Source organism: Myotis davidii, unplaced genomic scaffold (assembly GCF_000327345.1).
Source record: "Myotis davidii unplaced genomic scaffold, ASM32734v1 scaffold458, whole genome shotgun sequence".
Taxonomy (NCBI): domain Eukaryota; kingdom Metazoa; phylum Chordata; class Mammalia; order Chiroptera; family Vespertilionidae; genus Myotis; species Myotis davidii.
Genome location: NW_006289819.1, coordinates 2,733,858 through 2,749,478, shown reverse-complemented (window position 1 = coordinate 2,749,478; position 15,621 = coordinate 2,733,858). Strand labels below are relative to the sequence as shown.

At 43.0% G+C, this 15,621-nt stretch overlaps 2 protein-coding genes across 5 annotated transcripts in view; one reads left to right on the top strand and one right to left on the bottom strand.

Moving 5' to 3' along the window:
* The window catches only part of SZT2 (seizure threshold 2 homolog (mouse)), a 55,107-nt gene extending 46,940 nt beyond the window's left edge, over positions 1-8,167 (bottom strand). Inside the window, exon 1 of the mRNA XM_015563205.1 lies at positions 8,068-8,167. Coding sequence (XP_015418691.1) covers positions 8,068-8,094 — 27 coding nt within the window. The 5' untranslated portion in view covers positions 8,095-8,167. The remainder of the gene's footprint in view (positions 1-8,067) is intronic.
* A 37-nt stretch (positions 8,168-8,204) lies between these two features.
* Positions 8,205-15,621, top strand: part of MED8 (mediator complex subunit 8) — a 15,917-nt gene continuing 8,500 nt past the window's right edge. For 2 of the 4 annotated variants that reach the window (XR_435609.2, XM_006762602.2), the window contains exons 1-7: positions 8,205-8,305; positions 10,138-10,256; positions 10,926-11,070; positions 11,570-11,710; positions 11,902-11,983; positions 12,745-12,993; positions 13,795-13,855. Coding sequence is in view for 3 of the 4 variants with exons in the window: in XM_006762602.2 (XP_006762665.1) it covers positions 8,300-8,305; positions 10,138-10,256; positions 10,926-11,070; positions 11,570-11,710; positions 11,902-11,983; positions 12,745-12,993; positions 13,795-13,855 (803 nt within the window). In the remaining variant the exon portion in view is untranslated. Of the gene's footprint in view, positions 8,306-10,137; positions 10,257-10,925; positions 11,071-11,569; positions 11,711-11,901; positions 11,984-12,744; positions 12,994-13,794; positions 14,121-15,621 lie in introns of those variants that run through there. The other 2 variants (XM_006762603.2, XM_006762608.2) reach the window with 2 other exon arrangements.

Genomic DNA, 15,621 nt, shown 5'->3' with positions numbered 1-15,621 from the left:
GATATTACATGGAATATGAACCTCCCCAATGCCTATGTACTGAAGTACGATGTCTAAAAGACTAAAGAATTTGCAGTTGATGATGGCACTTCAGTCCTATTTAAAAAACTACAGCACTTTCTACCTGGGTGGAAGTGCAAGCAGCTGATTAGACAAGGCATTCTGGAGCACGTCCTGTGGCAAGCTCATACTGAGGCACTGCCAAGCTTTCCTGTGGCACGAGGGTGAACCCATCTACACAAACTTCTATACTTCCTTCTCCACCCTCCCTTGCCCCCCACCCCTCTTTGGTTTTAAAAGTTACAGACATTCTTTAATATAACCAGGAATACTTGGCTGAGGATGGTTTGTTCTATTGTACAAGATTCCTTCTCTTTTTTGTAATCTGCATCTATAATTATAATATTCCTACAATTACAAAAAAAAAAAATTCCCTCTGGATACCATGTGATTCAGAAAGGTTCCTTAATGACCATGGGAAATGATAGTAATCTAGACCAGAGCTACTCAAAGTAGCCATTCTATGTTCCAGGGGAGACAAGGAGTTGTGCTACCACGTGAAATCACCACTGCCTTTCATTGAGAAAGTCTTGCTATGAAAAAACAAACAAAAGTCAGCTTCAACTAACCTTTGAGACAAGTGAGCTTAGTTGTACTTTAAGATATTTTTAGAATAAGACAGACAAGAACTGGCGATTAACTGGAAGTGAGAAAGAAAGTGATAAAAAGGAAGGTGTCAGGGTTGACTAAGGTAGCATCAGAAACCAGTAAGTGGCAGAAAGATTTCCAAGTTAGCTAGGAAAAATTAATATATTTACCATCACTTTTTAACCACAACCTCCTAAAAAGGTCCCATCAAATTAGTCTTATTGCCAAGCCCCTAAGTCAGAAAAGGAGTCTACTGGCAACAAAAGAACCTGCAGCAATTACTTGCCCTCTTTCTCTGACCCACGGTCTCAGAGTGGGATGCTCTCATGAACAGGGCAACCTTTCCCTCGGGATTGACTGAGCTGGTGTGGGTGTGATATTAGTAACCATGCTTGTGTTTGAGTTGACTATGCTGGATCCCTGCCAAGCTTCTTATCTGAAAAAGGATAGGCTGGGGCTCAGAGTATTATCAGAACAGGAAGAATATCCCACCCTGGCTGAGTAGCTTAGTTGGTTGGAGCCTTGTCTTGAAGCACCAAGGCTGCAGGTTTGATCCCTGGTAGGGGCACATACAAGAATCAACAAATGAATGCATGGATGGGTGGAGCAACAAATCTATGTGTGTCTCTCTCCCCCTTAAATAGAGAAATAAATTAAACACACACACACACAATAGGAAGAACATCCAATTTAGCAGTCCTTCATGTTTATCACCCTATCCCCAGGGCCTAGTGCTGTGCCTGGCATATAAGATGCTCAAAACAATTTTGCTAAGTAAGTGAATTCATGCTATGTTCCCAGCAAAGTAAACTTAACATTTAGAACTAATCATAATCAGTACAATTGTTTTCAGGGTGAGGAAATCTTAACACTAGCCTCCATACTATTTTCCTTTTGTTCTTCTTTGGTAGTCAGAGCACATGTCCAAGGGCCAACACTATAAGGACAGTCGGGACATTTGGTCACTCTGTCTTCTAGAACTAAAATCTTGGCAATGATTTCCTGCACTGTTGGGTATTCACAAAGCAGTCTATAACTCTTCATAGTACCCACCACAGTTCACAATAAAAGAATTTATGTACTTTTTATTTTATTTTATTTATTTATTTATTCAAGTTATAAGAGAAAGTTTATTTAGAGAGTCACAGAGGTAGTAGAGGTGAGCCAGCTGGGCTGCGTAGGCTCAGGAAACAAGTTGCAGAAGCAAAAGAAGGGCCCTTGGAGCCTCGGAGAGAGAAGGGCAAAGGTCACATGCCTGGAGGGTAGTGGGGGAAGGGAAAGGTGCTGAGCAAGCCATTTATGCACTTTTAAAAATACTTTTAATTGATTTTTTTAGAGAGAGGAAGGGAGAGGGAGAGAGAAGAAAACATCCTTTGGCTGCCTCCTACACACCCCCTACTGGAGATCAACCTAGCAGCCTGGGCATGTGTCCTGACCAGGAGTGGAACAGACAACCTCTGGGTACATGGGAGGATATTCAACCAACTGAGCCAAACTGGCCAGGGCTTTATGTACTTTTTAATGTTCGTTTCTCCTACAGGTCTAGAAGCTCCAGGGAAGTAGGGCTTTGTCTATATATTGTTCTTTGCTGTATCCTTAGAAACTAGCACAGTGCCAAAGCACACTAAGTGTTGAAATATTTGTTGAATAAATGCATGAAAGAGAAATTGCTCTCACAATCGATTTACCAGTTATTCTTAGTTTTTCCACTTTTATCAACATCTGCTCTTTGTTGTTCAAGAGTTTCCATCCTTCCTCATCACCCACTTTATGGAAAAATTAGCAAATCTATTGTTTGGGGTTTTCCTTTGCTTTCATGAAAGCTGTGGTATTTTTTTTTGTTTGTTTTAAGCCAGTTTTTTACTAGTCTGTTCTTTTTCAGTATTATCTTCTTTTTTGCTGTTCTTGGAATCTGGGGAGAAGGTTCTGGTGTGCATTCTAATAGATTTGTTCTGAAAGAAAGTGTGATTTGATAGCCGAGACTATGGGCTTGAGCTTCAGTCCTCCTCTATAAAATACCACCAGCTACCCCAAAGGTATATGAAAGTATAAATGCACACATCAATATAATAACAAGTCAGTCAACAATCAGTTGCTTCTAAGTCTATCAAACATCTGATGACAGCCTGGAGTCTTTGCTTTTCCGTAAGAAGTATCTCCAGGTTCTTTAAGTACGTCTCCAACAGCATGACTTCAAATTTCCTCATTATTTTATTTTATATCATATGCCTATGAATGAACTCTGGTTGATGTACTTCTTAACCTAAAATGTGGGGGCCGATATGGAACACAATACCCAGGTGAGGTCACACATTCAGAGCCCCCTAGGTGCTATTTACATAGTTAAAAGCTTTATCATCCCATACTCAGGAACCTCCATGACTTTCTCTCTTGTACTGCTGTTCAGATCTGTCTTCATGTAGCTGGCTTTTTGGGACACATACAATTATCCAATTAGTCCTATTATATTTGATAAATTCAGTCTATTATTCTATTGTGAAGCTAGGAGAGGGCTCCTTTTTCTTACTAATAAGTCTCTTAACAGCAGCAGTTCTCAACCTGTGGGTTGCGACCCCTTTGGGGGTCAAACGACCTTTTCACTGGGGTTGCCTAAGACCATCGGAAAACACATATATAATTACATATTGTTTTTGTGATTAATCACTATGCTTTAATTATGTTCAATTTGTAACAATGAAAATACATCCTGCATATCAGATATTTATATTACGATTCATAACAGTAGCAAAATTACAGTTATGAAGTAACAACGAAATAATTTAATGGTTGGGGGTCACACCAACATGAGGAACGGTATTAAAGGGTTGCGGCATTAGGAAGGTTGAGAACCACTGCTTTACAGCTTAATTTCCCTGCTAATTTGATCAGGATGCCATCGTCCTCATCGAAGTCCAATGAGGACAAAGGCAAGGTGAGCATGCATTCATTTATCAGCCAACAAATTTATAAAAAGCCTGCCACATACCAACACTAGGTCCTAAGTATACAATGGAAAGCAAAAACTGGCATTCTCTATTCTCACAAAATTTACCCAATGGAAAAAAAAAATCAAGTCACTACTCTAATTATTTTATTATTATAAACTGAGTATATTCGCCAAAGGATAAGAATGGGGTTCTATGATAACATGTAACTAAGTAATCTGTCCCAGGCTAGGATCTTAGGAGAAAGAGACACTGAAGGTTAAACAGGGTTTGTTAAGTGAGGAGGGAAAGGGGGATAAACCAGATGGAGGGTATGATCACTGTGCTATTAGAAAACTTTCTTTAGGTTATTAGTTAGTAGGCTGCTTAATTACACTACTATACAGCTTCCATTTTTCCACCTTGTCTCTAAAGTCATTTAGAATGATGGACTGACTGTCCAAGGCCAAGCTGGAGTCTAGTTCATCAATCAGTTCTTACAGAATCCACTATCTTGAAACCAGGAACAATTTTTCTCACAACATTCCCCCTTATATGTGATCCTTCAAAGTCAACAACCACGTTTTCAAAACATCCTTATGTTTTCTTCACTTTCAAGGTGTGATTTATCAACCCGGAGGACTTAAAAAGATTTAGGCAGCCCGGCCATGTGACTCAGTGGTTGGGTATCAACCCATGAACCAAGAGGTTACTGGTTAGATTCCCAGTCAGGGCAAATGCCTGGGTTTCAGGCTCGATCCCCAGTAGGGGGCGTGCAGGAGGCAGCCTATCCATGATGTTTCTCTCCCTCTAAAAGCATATTTATTTTAAAAAAAAGATTTAAGCAGCTCCAATGGTATTTTTCAAAGTGTGATCCAAGGGCCAGCTGCATCAGGATTACCTGAGGTCCTTATCAGAATGCAGACTCCTGGGCACCACCCAAACCAACTGAATTAGAGTGGATACGGTTCAGGAATCTACACTTCACAAGCTCCCCAAGTGATTCTTCCACTTTAATGTTTGAGAATCCCTGAATCTGTGGTGTTCTCACAGTGCCTACACTCATACAGAGCTTCAAGTCCCTAGTACTTAATTCCCCTGAGTCTGAAGTGCATTATACTTAGAGGAGTCTGGCAAAGAGAAAGCAGGGTTTTGGAGTCAAGAGATCGATCTGAAATTAAATCTGGTTCTACTACTTACTATCTAGGTGAGCTTGGACAAGTTACATAATTTTTCCAGGCCTCAGTTTCTTCATTGATAACATGGATAAGAATATCTATTTCATAAATATATTGTTGTAATTAAACAGGAGAGTCAGAACAGTGATAGAGGAAGCCTATCATTCTTTGGAACAATTATTGAGGCCTACATACCATTTATAACAAGATGAATATAACATCATCAGATACCGCACTGCATATCATGTATATCAGTATAAAGGAAACATTCCCATCTCATTAACTTGTTTTTTGCACCTGGCTCTTTGTAGTTGCGATATAATTCAAGCTTTGTGCTGTTTCTGTTAAGAGTCCCATGAAAAATGTAGACTCCCCTCACCAACTCCCCCCCTGGAGCTGTCTGAAGCCTCCTTACCACTATACATATGACATAGTCCTGAAACTCTAGTATGGCCTCAACCTGAATCTTCTCCAGCCTCATCTCTCATCCATCTCCCCCTGAATTAGAGTCCCTAGGATCAAATGCTTGTTCTGCTGCTTATCAGTGGAAGGTCTTGGTGAAGTTATGTAAACTCTCTGTGCCTTAGTTTCCTTATCTGTGAAAGGGGGATAATAAAAGTACCTATTTCATGGGGGGGGGGGGTTAGACGTATTATATGATTTTAGTAAGCACCTGTGTTAGCTATTCTCATTGTCACACTGTAGCCACTAGCAGCTGCTTCCTCTCAGTTTTCCAAAGGCTCAACCTTCTCACTTCAGAATTCTCACTATTCCTTCAGTTTTCTCATTCTTAAGGCTTAAATGTTATACCTCTGAAGCAACTTCCTGATCCACCTCAGCTCCCACCATTTCTTAACAAAGTAGGTTAAGAACTGTTGTTAAAGCTTATTGGCTTAAATGTACTCTCCTTTGGTGTGGTCCCTTTGGGGGCCAATTGGGAGAAAGAGAAACCAATAGTGCAACGTTTTGATACTGAAAATTGAACAAGTATCTTTTTAAAATAAAAAACCAGTCCCTCCAAAAAACAAAAACAAAAAAAACCTGCTGTTAAATACTCATTCACTCTGTATTTTTCCTTTGCAGCACTTATTATCATAATTCAATGTTTGCTTACTCCATTAAAATAAGGAACATGTCTTACAGTGCCCCATATCCACCCTGATAATTAGTACAATTCTGGATCCATAACAGCACTCAAAATATTTTAAGTATTTGATGAACGAATGATTTCTTAAATCTGACTATGCCCAAACGTTCTCTCTAGGGGTGGCAGCAACCCTAAAGGTCAGTCAATTTTCTGTCCAGGGGCGGAAGAATTCTTTACCCTCTTTACTTCGTGAGATAACATTTTCAGAAATGCAAATCGAGAACTTAACAAATGCTTAATCTTTGGCTGAATGAGATTCCCAGGAGTGTGTTTTGACTCTGTTACTTTAGATCTGCACTGTTCAATATGGTAGCTGCTACTGCATGGGGCTACTAAGCACTTGAAGTGTTATTGCTAGTATAAAATGATATGCACTGAAGTGTAAAATACACACTAGACTTTGGTACAGCCCTAACTGGTTTGGCTCAGTGGATAGAGCATTGGCCTTTGGACTGAAGGGTCCCAGGTTCGATTCCAGTCAAGGGCATGTACCTTGGTTGCAGGCACATACCCAGTGTGTGTGTGGGGGGGCGGGGGGTGCAGGAGGCAGCTGATCGATGTTTCTCTCTCATCGATGTTTCTAACTCTCTATCCCTCTCCCTTCCTCTGTAAAAAAATCAATTATATATATATATATAAAGATTTGGTACAAAAAATAATGTTAATATCTAATTTAAAAATATTTATTATAAGTTAAAGTAATATTTTAGAAATATAGGATTAAATAAATATATGACTAATTTTTCTCTGTTTCTTTTTACCTTTTTAAATGTGGCTACTATGAAATTTACATAGATGGTTTGCATTAGGTTTCTACTGGACAATGCTGTTTAAGACTATGTGCCTAGAAAGTGTTGTATTTCCCCATTTTATTTCCTTGTTTTAATCTATAACAAAATAGACTATAAATTATTTCATGATTTTTCTCAATACTGGTATTTCTGATGCATGGGCTCTTCCTGTGAATATGTCTGATTATTTTAAATAAGGGATAATTTCCTACTTAATCCTGAGTATCATCACATCAAATCCCAGTGACCTGGAGATTTACCATCCCATGGCTACTTTATTATTTATAAAACATTATGGTTAAGAACGTAAGATCTGGAGCCAGGCCCCCTGTTTTTGGAGTCCTGGCTCTACTACTTACTAGCTGTGCAACTTTGTTTCTCTGAATTTCTCTGTGCCTGTTTCCAAAACTGAAAAATGGGGATGGTAATAGTGTCGACTTCATAGGGTTGAGAGCACTCATTGGTATTGGTAAAGTGCTTAGGATGATGCCTGGTATGCAGTAATCATTCAGTAATGACTACTATTTGTGTCATCATACACACCCCTCACCCTTCCCACCTACTCATATTCTCTTGTAATATTGGACACCTCCCCTAGTGATGCTGTTCCTTCCAAATCTGAGCAATTTTATGCTCGGAGCTTCTAACTCCAGAATTCTGCTACCCGCCAGCTGAGTGGCACTTGAGTAAGGTACTTAACCTCCCTCACGTCCCAATTTCCTTTATCTGTAAAGGAGAATGGGTGTTGCCACCTTCCTTGCACGAGTTTGAATAACACAAGGTATATGACGTTCCTTTCGAGGTCCTTACCACCTAATTGATACCTCAAATGCATTTTTCTGGTTTAATACTTGTGATCCTCACAACACACCATGAGATAGGTATTTTATGAAGGAAACAACATCTGGGATGTCAAAACTTGCCCCAAGTTGGCTCAATAGTGGAACGAGGTTTCACTCCGAGTCAAAAATATTTTCACGAAACCAAAACTGCTTTCCCTAAGCATGAACGCTAGAAATAAATTATTTCATGCTGTTTATGGGATTCCAATGTTTGAAGAAATGCAGAAATCGGCAAAGTAAGTCTATCGCCCTGTTGCTCCCTGAAACTGCAACAGAAAATCAAAATAAAGGGTTTAATACTATTATTAGGTCAAAGCATCCAAGAGCCTTAGAGTCGGCGACGTGGATGAAATTTCGGTAAACAACACAAAGCAGCGAGTTTCCCCTCGAGGAAATTGCGGACCTCGGGAAGGAGGCTCAACTGACAGGCTTTCGGGGCTAGCCCGGTCGCCCCAAGACCCGGAGGAGGCCACGGCCGGACCAGGTCGCCGGGCCCTCAGATCTCGGGGACCAAAGCTGCGCCCGCCCGCCCCTCACCTCCGGCTCTGGGCCTTCCGAAGCCATCACACAGCGCTCCCGCGCCGGCCCGGGCCAGGGAAGATGTTCCGCTTGTGACCCCTGACCCGGCTGTCGCGCACCTGGCAGGAACAGGAAGTGAGTAGGCGGGACAACTTGTGAGCTCTCTGATTGGTGGAAGCAACCCTCTCCGCGTGACTCTTTGGCTTGAAAACCGGAAGAGGAGGTGGTTGCTGCAGACACTGCCCCCGCTATGCAGGTGAGTCTTTGGTTGGGGTTATCGGTATCGCCACTTAGTTTCAGTTAGCCGGCTCGAGAGTAGGCTGACCGAGGAGAGAATGAGGAGTTGAAGCTGAGAGTAGGGGGGCAGAGCCCGAGGCTGACACTTAAGGGAACGTGGGGTGGAGGGGCGAGGCCTACGGGGGAGGAGAGGCAGAGATGACATGGGTTGGGAGCCCGGCTGACCAGAGGGAAACCAAGACTAAATCGGGAGGGAGGAAGCAGCACTGATTTGCTAGGTTATGGGAAAGGACCAGGTTGTAATTTGGGAAGGTTGAGCTGCATTCTAAGGAAGACGACTCAAGAAAGTGCTGGGGTGGCCGGCTCTTGGATGCCGAAATAACAGGGAATTTGCAATCGGAGAGAAGCCCGAGGGATGAAGAAATTGTGGAACCCCTGTGGCCAAAAGCTAAACTAATTATAATCTGAGGCCGTGGGTGGCTCCTGCCCTGCACATTGGCGAGTTTGCAAGACGATTTCCCAACCTGTGCCCAAAGTAAAACCGGAGGCTATAGAAAGAAAAAAATTATTTTGCAAGACACCCCCCCCGCAGCATTTACAGTTTTTTGTCTGGTGCTTAGGATGTGTGCATTTTTAAAATATATATTTTTATTGATTTCAGAGAGGAAGGGAGAGGGAGAGAGATAGAAACATCAGTGATGAGAGAGAATCATTGATCTGCTGCCTCCGGCACGCCCCATACTGAGGATCAAGCTTGCAACCCAGGCGTGTGCCCTTGACTGGAATCATCCCGAGACCCTTCAGTCCGCAGGCCAACGCTCTGTCCACTGAACCAAACCAGCTGGGGCGACATTTGCATTTTTAAAATTTATTTTTATTTTATTGCTAACAGTATTACAGATGTCTCCCATTTTCTCCCTTTTTGCAACCCCCCCAACCCCCACCCCAAGCCTTCCCCATTCATTATGTTGTTTTGTTGTTCATTTGTCATAGTTTCTTGCACCTGGACATCTGTCAGTAAATGTTTATAAGCCTGTGAAAGGGGCACAGGAATGTTGGCACAGAGATAAAATGAGTGCAGATTAAATCAGCAAGGAGAAGGTTGAAACATCAAATGCTGAGGGCAAATGAAGAGTTGGGGCAGGGGCTGTGGTGGTGGTCCAAGGCCAGCCAGTGGTCAGAGAAACCTTCCTGTAGAGGTAGATTTCTCAGAGATTGTGTGCCATTGGCAAGAACAGCCTGGCTCACAAGGCAAGCTCTAGAACAGAGTCGCACCTATGCTGCAGAGGTACACAAAAGTGAATAAACCCAGACATTAGGTCTCAAGAAAAGTTCTCAATGAGAGAATAGAGCAGTGATGGCGAACCTCTGACATGCGAACTCATTTTTTTTCGTTGATTTTTCTTTGTTAAATGGCATTTAAATATATAAATTAAATATAAGTCTTTGTTTTACTATGGTTGCAAATATAAAAAAATTTCTATATGTGACACCGCATCAGAGTTAAATTAGGGTTTTTCAAAATGCTGACACGCCGAACTCAAAAGGTTCACCATCACTGGAATAGAGTATACTTAGTACAGAAAAAAACCAGGCATGAATTAGGAAATGATGGAGAAAGGAATCAGTTGGTAGAAAGAATTGAGGTCAGGTGCATGAGTTGAAAGGTCTAAGAGTTGATGCTGTCTATAACCCAAATACCAAAGATAGAAAACAACCTGGCTCTCCTATGCCAGTGAGATCCTGTGTTACTCAATAGTGTTGCATACCGTCATCCTGGCTTTTCAGCCTTCCTTTGTATGTGTCATACTCACACTCACCTGGGTAACCAACCTGTTCCTATTGGTGCAGAGGGAGGAGAAGCAGCTTGAAGCGTCATTAGATGCACTGCTGAGTCAAGTGGCTGATCTGAAGAACTCACTGGGGAGTTTCATTTACAAATTAGAGAACGAGTATGACCGGTTGACCTGGTAAGGATGGCCAGGGTAATCTGGGGAGGGCTGCATGGGTGGGGGGGCCAAGCCTCCTGGTGAATAGGGCACCTCCAGTGATAGAACCATGTATCAGTTTGCAAACATCTTATGATTTGGTAACAGCTAGGTTTCCCAACATTTAACAAACGAAGTATAATTTAGGGCCTCCATGACAAGGAAGTAGAGAAATGCCCAGTTTCCCAATCTAGGCTCTTTCTAGCTTTTGATTCTCACCCTTTGACTTCTTTGAAAAGAAATCCTCCCGCTACAGTAGGAACACAAAGGTCATACTGGATCTCTTGCCATAGATATTGGTGAGCCTTTTAAATCCAACCTACTCTGGAAATATAGATCTTATTTCCAGGCCAGAAAAGAGGCTTTTACTCCGTTTCTGAACTTTTGGTGATAACAGTGTAGGCATGGTTCCTATTTTGCCACTGTTCCTCGCCCCATTCAAGAAATGACCTTTTTTCTCCACCTGTGTCAGAAACTGAAAGTGTGTCCCTCTTTTCTAACCCCACAATCCCTATCAGACACGCTGGTTCCTACCCAGTCCAGCTCTAGGTCTAGGAGTCTTTTGGGGGTGAGTCTGAGTATTCCTAATCTGAAGGACCCCTTTGAGGCTACTTTACTGGGAATGTTCTGACACCTTCTTACTACCACCAGGCCCTCTGTCCTGGACAGCTTTGCCCTGCTCTCTGGACAGTTGAACACTCTGAACAAGGTCTTGAAGCATGAAAAGACACCACTGTTCCGTAACCAGGTCATCATCCCTCTGGTGTTGTCCCCAGACCGTGATGAAGATCTTATGGTAAGAGGAGGAGAAGGGTACAACTTGGGCAATTAAGTTCTTTGGTAAGGACCTAGAGCACAGTCGTTGGCTGGTTATTGTAGAGGTTCTGAATGTGGAGCAATAAAAAGTGAGGCTGCCTTTTGGAGGCCTTGCTTTTTGTCCTGGAGTTGGGGAGCTGCTCCCAAAGAAACCTGAGGACCTTGCCACCACGGCAAAGGCCTTTCTCAGCCAACACCTGTCTCCAGCAAAATGCATGTTCTTTTGTAACTTTGTATATTTTAGTCTTTGATTAAAATGTAGCAGAGAGATTTGCCTCTGTGTCTAGTACAGATAGGAGTGTGAGGAAACAGAGATGACTGATAGAGTGAGGGGTACGGTGTCCTAGGAAGCAAAGTATCATACATCTTAGGCTGTGTTTTTCCTGAAAATGCACTGTTTGCCTGTGACAGGACCTATATATCGGTCCAGATTGAATCTTGGAATGCCTAGGATGATTAATAAAAGCTGTGTTTAACAGCGGCAGACGGAAGGACGAGTACCTGTTTTCAGCCATGAGGTAGTCCCTGACCATCTGAGAACCAAGCCTGACCCTGAGGTTGAAGAGCAAGAGAAGCAACTGACAACAGATGCTGCCCGCATCGGTGCTGATGTAGCTCAGGTTGGACTGATTCACTGCCCTGCTACCCCCCATCCCCCAAGTCCCACGTGAGAAGCTAGGCTTTATTATTGCTGTCTCATAGGATGCACAGTTGATTGCATATAAATATCCCCTGGAAGAGCACAAGAAAGCAGCTTCCCCACAATCATTTCTTGCTTGCCCTAATCTCTCTACCAATTTGTGTGTTACAGAAGCAGATCCAGAGTTTAAATAAAATGTGCTCAAACCTTTTGGAGAAAATCAGCAAAGAGGAACGAGAATCAGAGAGTGGAGGTATGGAGGGATCGGTGGCAAAATGGAGAAGGAAAGCCCTGAGTTTAATCCTTATTTCCATAAGTCAGATCTCTTTCCTCTTTTATAGAAAAAGGTTAGAAACTTGCCCAAAGGCACCAGCCATAGTAATAAGTAGTGGAGTGCCCTCGCTGGTGTTGCTAAGTGGTTAGCACATCAGTCCCTATCACTGAACGGTCGAAGGGTCGACTCCCAGTCAAGGGCATGTGCCTGGGTTTCAGGTTCATCGCCAGCCCCTACCGGGGCACATGTGGGAGGCAACCAATTGATGTCTCTTTCACATCGACGTTTTTCTCACTTTTTCCTCTTTTCTCCCCCTCCTTCCCTTCCACTCTCTCTAAAAATCAATGAAAAAATATTCTCAGGTGAGGATTTAAAATAAAAATAAATTTTTTAAAAATGGAGAAGGAAAGAGGGATAAGATCACTTTTATAGGAATGGTGGTTAGTAGCAAAGTGAGGACATATAAGAATGAGCTGCTTAGGAAAGGGTATACATCCATTTTGTTAGCTTTTTGTGTTTAAGTCCAGCCCTAGAACAGATGGAGGAAATGGGCAAAGTGAAAAGGGAGAATTCTGAGATAGTTGTGGAGGTTCTTTGACTCTTCCTCTGGGCTATCAGGGAGCCTAGATGCTGCTAAAGTCAGAACGCTAAGCCCTGGTACTCATACTGGTCTTCCTACTGCTAGGTTCTGTCCAGGGTCAGAGGAATACTTCAGGGTCCTCACTCATCTTTTTCTCCAGGTCTCCGGCCAAACAAGCAGACCTTTAACCCTGCAGACACCAATGCCTTGGTGGCAGCTGTTGCCTTTGGAAAAGGGCTGTCCAATTGGAGACCTTCAGGCACCAGTGGATCTGGCCAGCCAGGCCAGCCAGGAACTGGAACAATCCTTGCAGGAGCCTCAGGATTGCAGCAGGTGCAGATGACAGGTGCTCCAAGCCAGCAGCAGTCAATTCTCAGTGGGGTGCAAATGGCCCAGGCAGGTCAACCAGGTAAGGTGGCAGGGATTGACATGGTGACAGACCTTGAGCAAGGAAGTGGGAATAAGCTGAATTGTCTGAACCGTTAGCCTCCCCAGAGCTGGAGATTTTCTCCCATTCTCCTGGACTGTGATCCAGAAAACAATTTTTAAGAGTAAAAATCTCATTTGAGATGCTAACAAACTCCAGAGAATGAAGAATAACTCGAATAGCAGAAACTGCTCTCACCTCCAACCCCTATCTCAAACCTCTGTCTCTCAGCTACCCTTCTGTTCCATTTACGCTGGATATTAGGTATGTGAGGGGTTTTTTCTTAGAGAAACCGATGGTCAGACCTTAATTAAGACCATTTGGCAGCAAGTTTCCCAGTGCAACATGTATTCTTTTCTCCATATTCTGTCTCCTGCTCACTTTTAGTGATGATGAGAACAGTCTGGAGGAGTTCAGATGCAAGTAACTAGAAGAGATATTTTCTTCTACACTGTCTGAGAAAAGGGACAATTAAAATAAAAGTATATTCTTTTACCTGTGAATGGGGATCACACAGATTTAGCTATCTTTTCTAGGAATAGGTGAGGAGAGTCTGATCCCTCCCACCACGTCATCTCCCCGCAAATAGCCCTTTCCTCCTAGATACCGTTAGGGAGAGAGCTGGTGTGCAACCACGCCTCTGAGCTTTGGCGTCCAGGTTCAGATGCTACAGAGTTCTGAGTTGATAGAGAGGGTGGCAGAAGGAAACCTAAGAGACCACATTTCTGAATTATCATAAAAGTCTTACCATGCATCAAGTGTCTTTCTTTATGTTCCTTTTAGGGAAAATGCCAAGTGGAATAAAAACCAACATCAAGTCAGCTTCAATGCATCCCTACCAGCGGTGAGTGTGGCCAGTGACCTCGACTCTCTGATGCTCTTTGTAGAGCTAGGCAGTGAAATTGCCTTTTGCCCAAACTGACCTAGATGGGTACAATAAAAGGACATGGGCTTTCATCAACAGACAAATCCCAGCTTTTCCACTGACTAACTGTGTGACCTTGGGCAAGTGACCTAATTTTTCTGAGCCTGTTTTCTTATTTGTAAATGATAGTAATCTCTACGTCATAAAGCTGTTGTGAGGATTAAATGAGAAAATGAATGTAAAACACTTAGCACAGTGTCTGTGTATATAAAAGGCTAATATATAAAGGGTCCCCTTGGGAGTTAGACCGAGAGACTGAGAGTTCGATCACTCGCTACGAAATGCGCTGACCACCAGGGGGTGGCAGGGAATGAAGGAAGGCCCCGCCGCCAGCCAGAAGGCCCCGATTGGCCCTGATTGCCAGCCAGGCCTAGGGACCCTACCTATGCCTGAATTTCGTGCACCGGGCCTCTAGTATGAAATAAATGGTATTTAATAAATGATAGTTTCTACAGCCACTTCTCCCTACTGCCCTCCTCAGTCCTTGATCCAGAACTGACCCTGATCTGATACTGCTTCATGTCAATGGTGAGCTGATGAACACAGGATCGTGGACCACTCTGTCCTGTTGGAAAGTCTGCTTATTTTGTGCTGCTAGAAACTGGCAGCCTCTCTGTTCTTAGAGGCACACTGTCTCTACCTGGCTCCATCCTGGCCATGTCTTCAAGCTAGGCGATGAGGCCTCTGGGCTGGGGCGAACGATCCACCTAAAGCTTTGGTAAAGCCTGGGCCTGCTCTGCTCTCCATGAGCCTGAGCTTCAAGGAAGAGCCGGACCAGTCATGGGAATGGGTAGCCACCAGCACCTTTGCCTGCGTTTTTAAGTTGAAGAGCAGAGTGATTTTGAGTCGCTAGTCTAAGTTGCCTTTCTCACTCTTTTTGGGCAAGGACAAGGGTTGGGTCAGCAGAAGTGCAACAAAGGGTTTCTCTGAATAAAGTTACTTACATTTTGATGGTCATATGTCAGGCATATCTGACAGCAATTTATGAGACTTTTAAAGTTGCTTCAAGGTAATTATAATTTGTTCTCCCTCAAATGTTTTATCTTTGATTAGCTTTGATCTAAAAGTCCTGAGTTATGAGGACAGCATTCTAGCTGCCTTTTTTCTGTTCTCTTTAGTCACATCTAGTACTTTGGCATTTGTTCGGTGCCAGGCAGAATTCTGCCAGGCTGTGGCAGCAGAGGACTGGAAAAGTGGTCCCAGATGTCACATTCATTTCTGTTCCCTCAAGACAAGAAATGGTATCCACAAAGTACACTGACCATATCACACAGCGGCACAGGGAGTCATGTCATGGGCCCTGAGACAAAGCCAGACCTCTCTCCCTCTTACTACTCTGTCAGCTCACTCAGGTGTTCTTTATCTTCTTATCCCTTCCCTTCCTACTGGTGTTGTCAAAGCTAACTCTCATTGCCTAGGGCAGTGATGGCGAACCTATGACAGGCATGTCAGAGGTGACACGCAAACTCATTTTTTTTGGTTGATTTTTCTTTGTTAAATGGCATTTAAATATATAAAATAAATATCAAAAATATAAGTCTTTGTTTTACTATGGTTGCAAATATCAAAAAATTTCTATATGTGACACGGCACCAGTGCTAACACGCCGAGCTCAAAAGGTTCGCCATCACTGGCCTAGGGTTTATGCTGTGCTTCTGTAAAATCCCTGAAGCAAACTTTTGGTA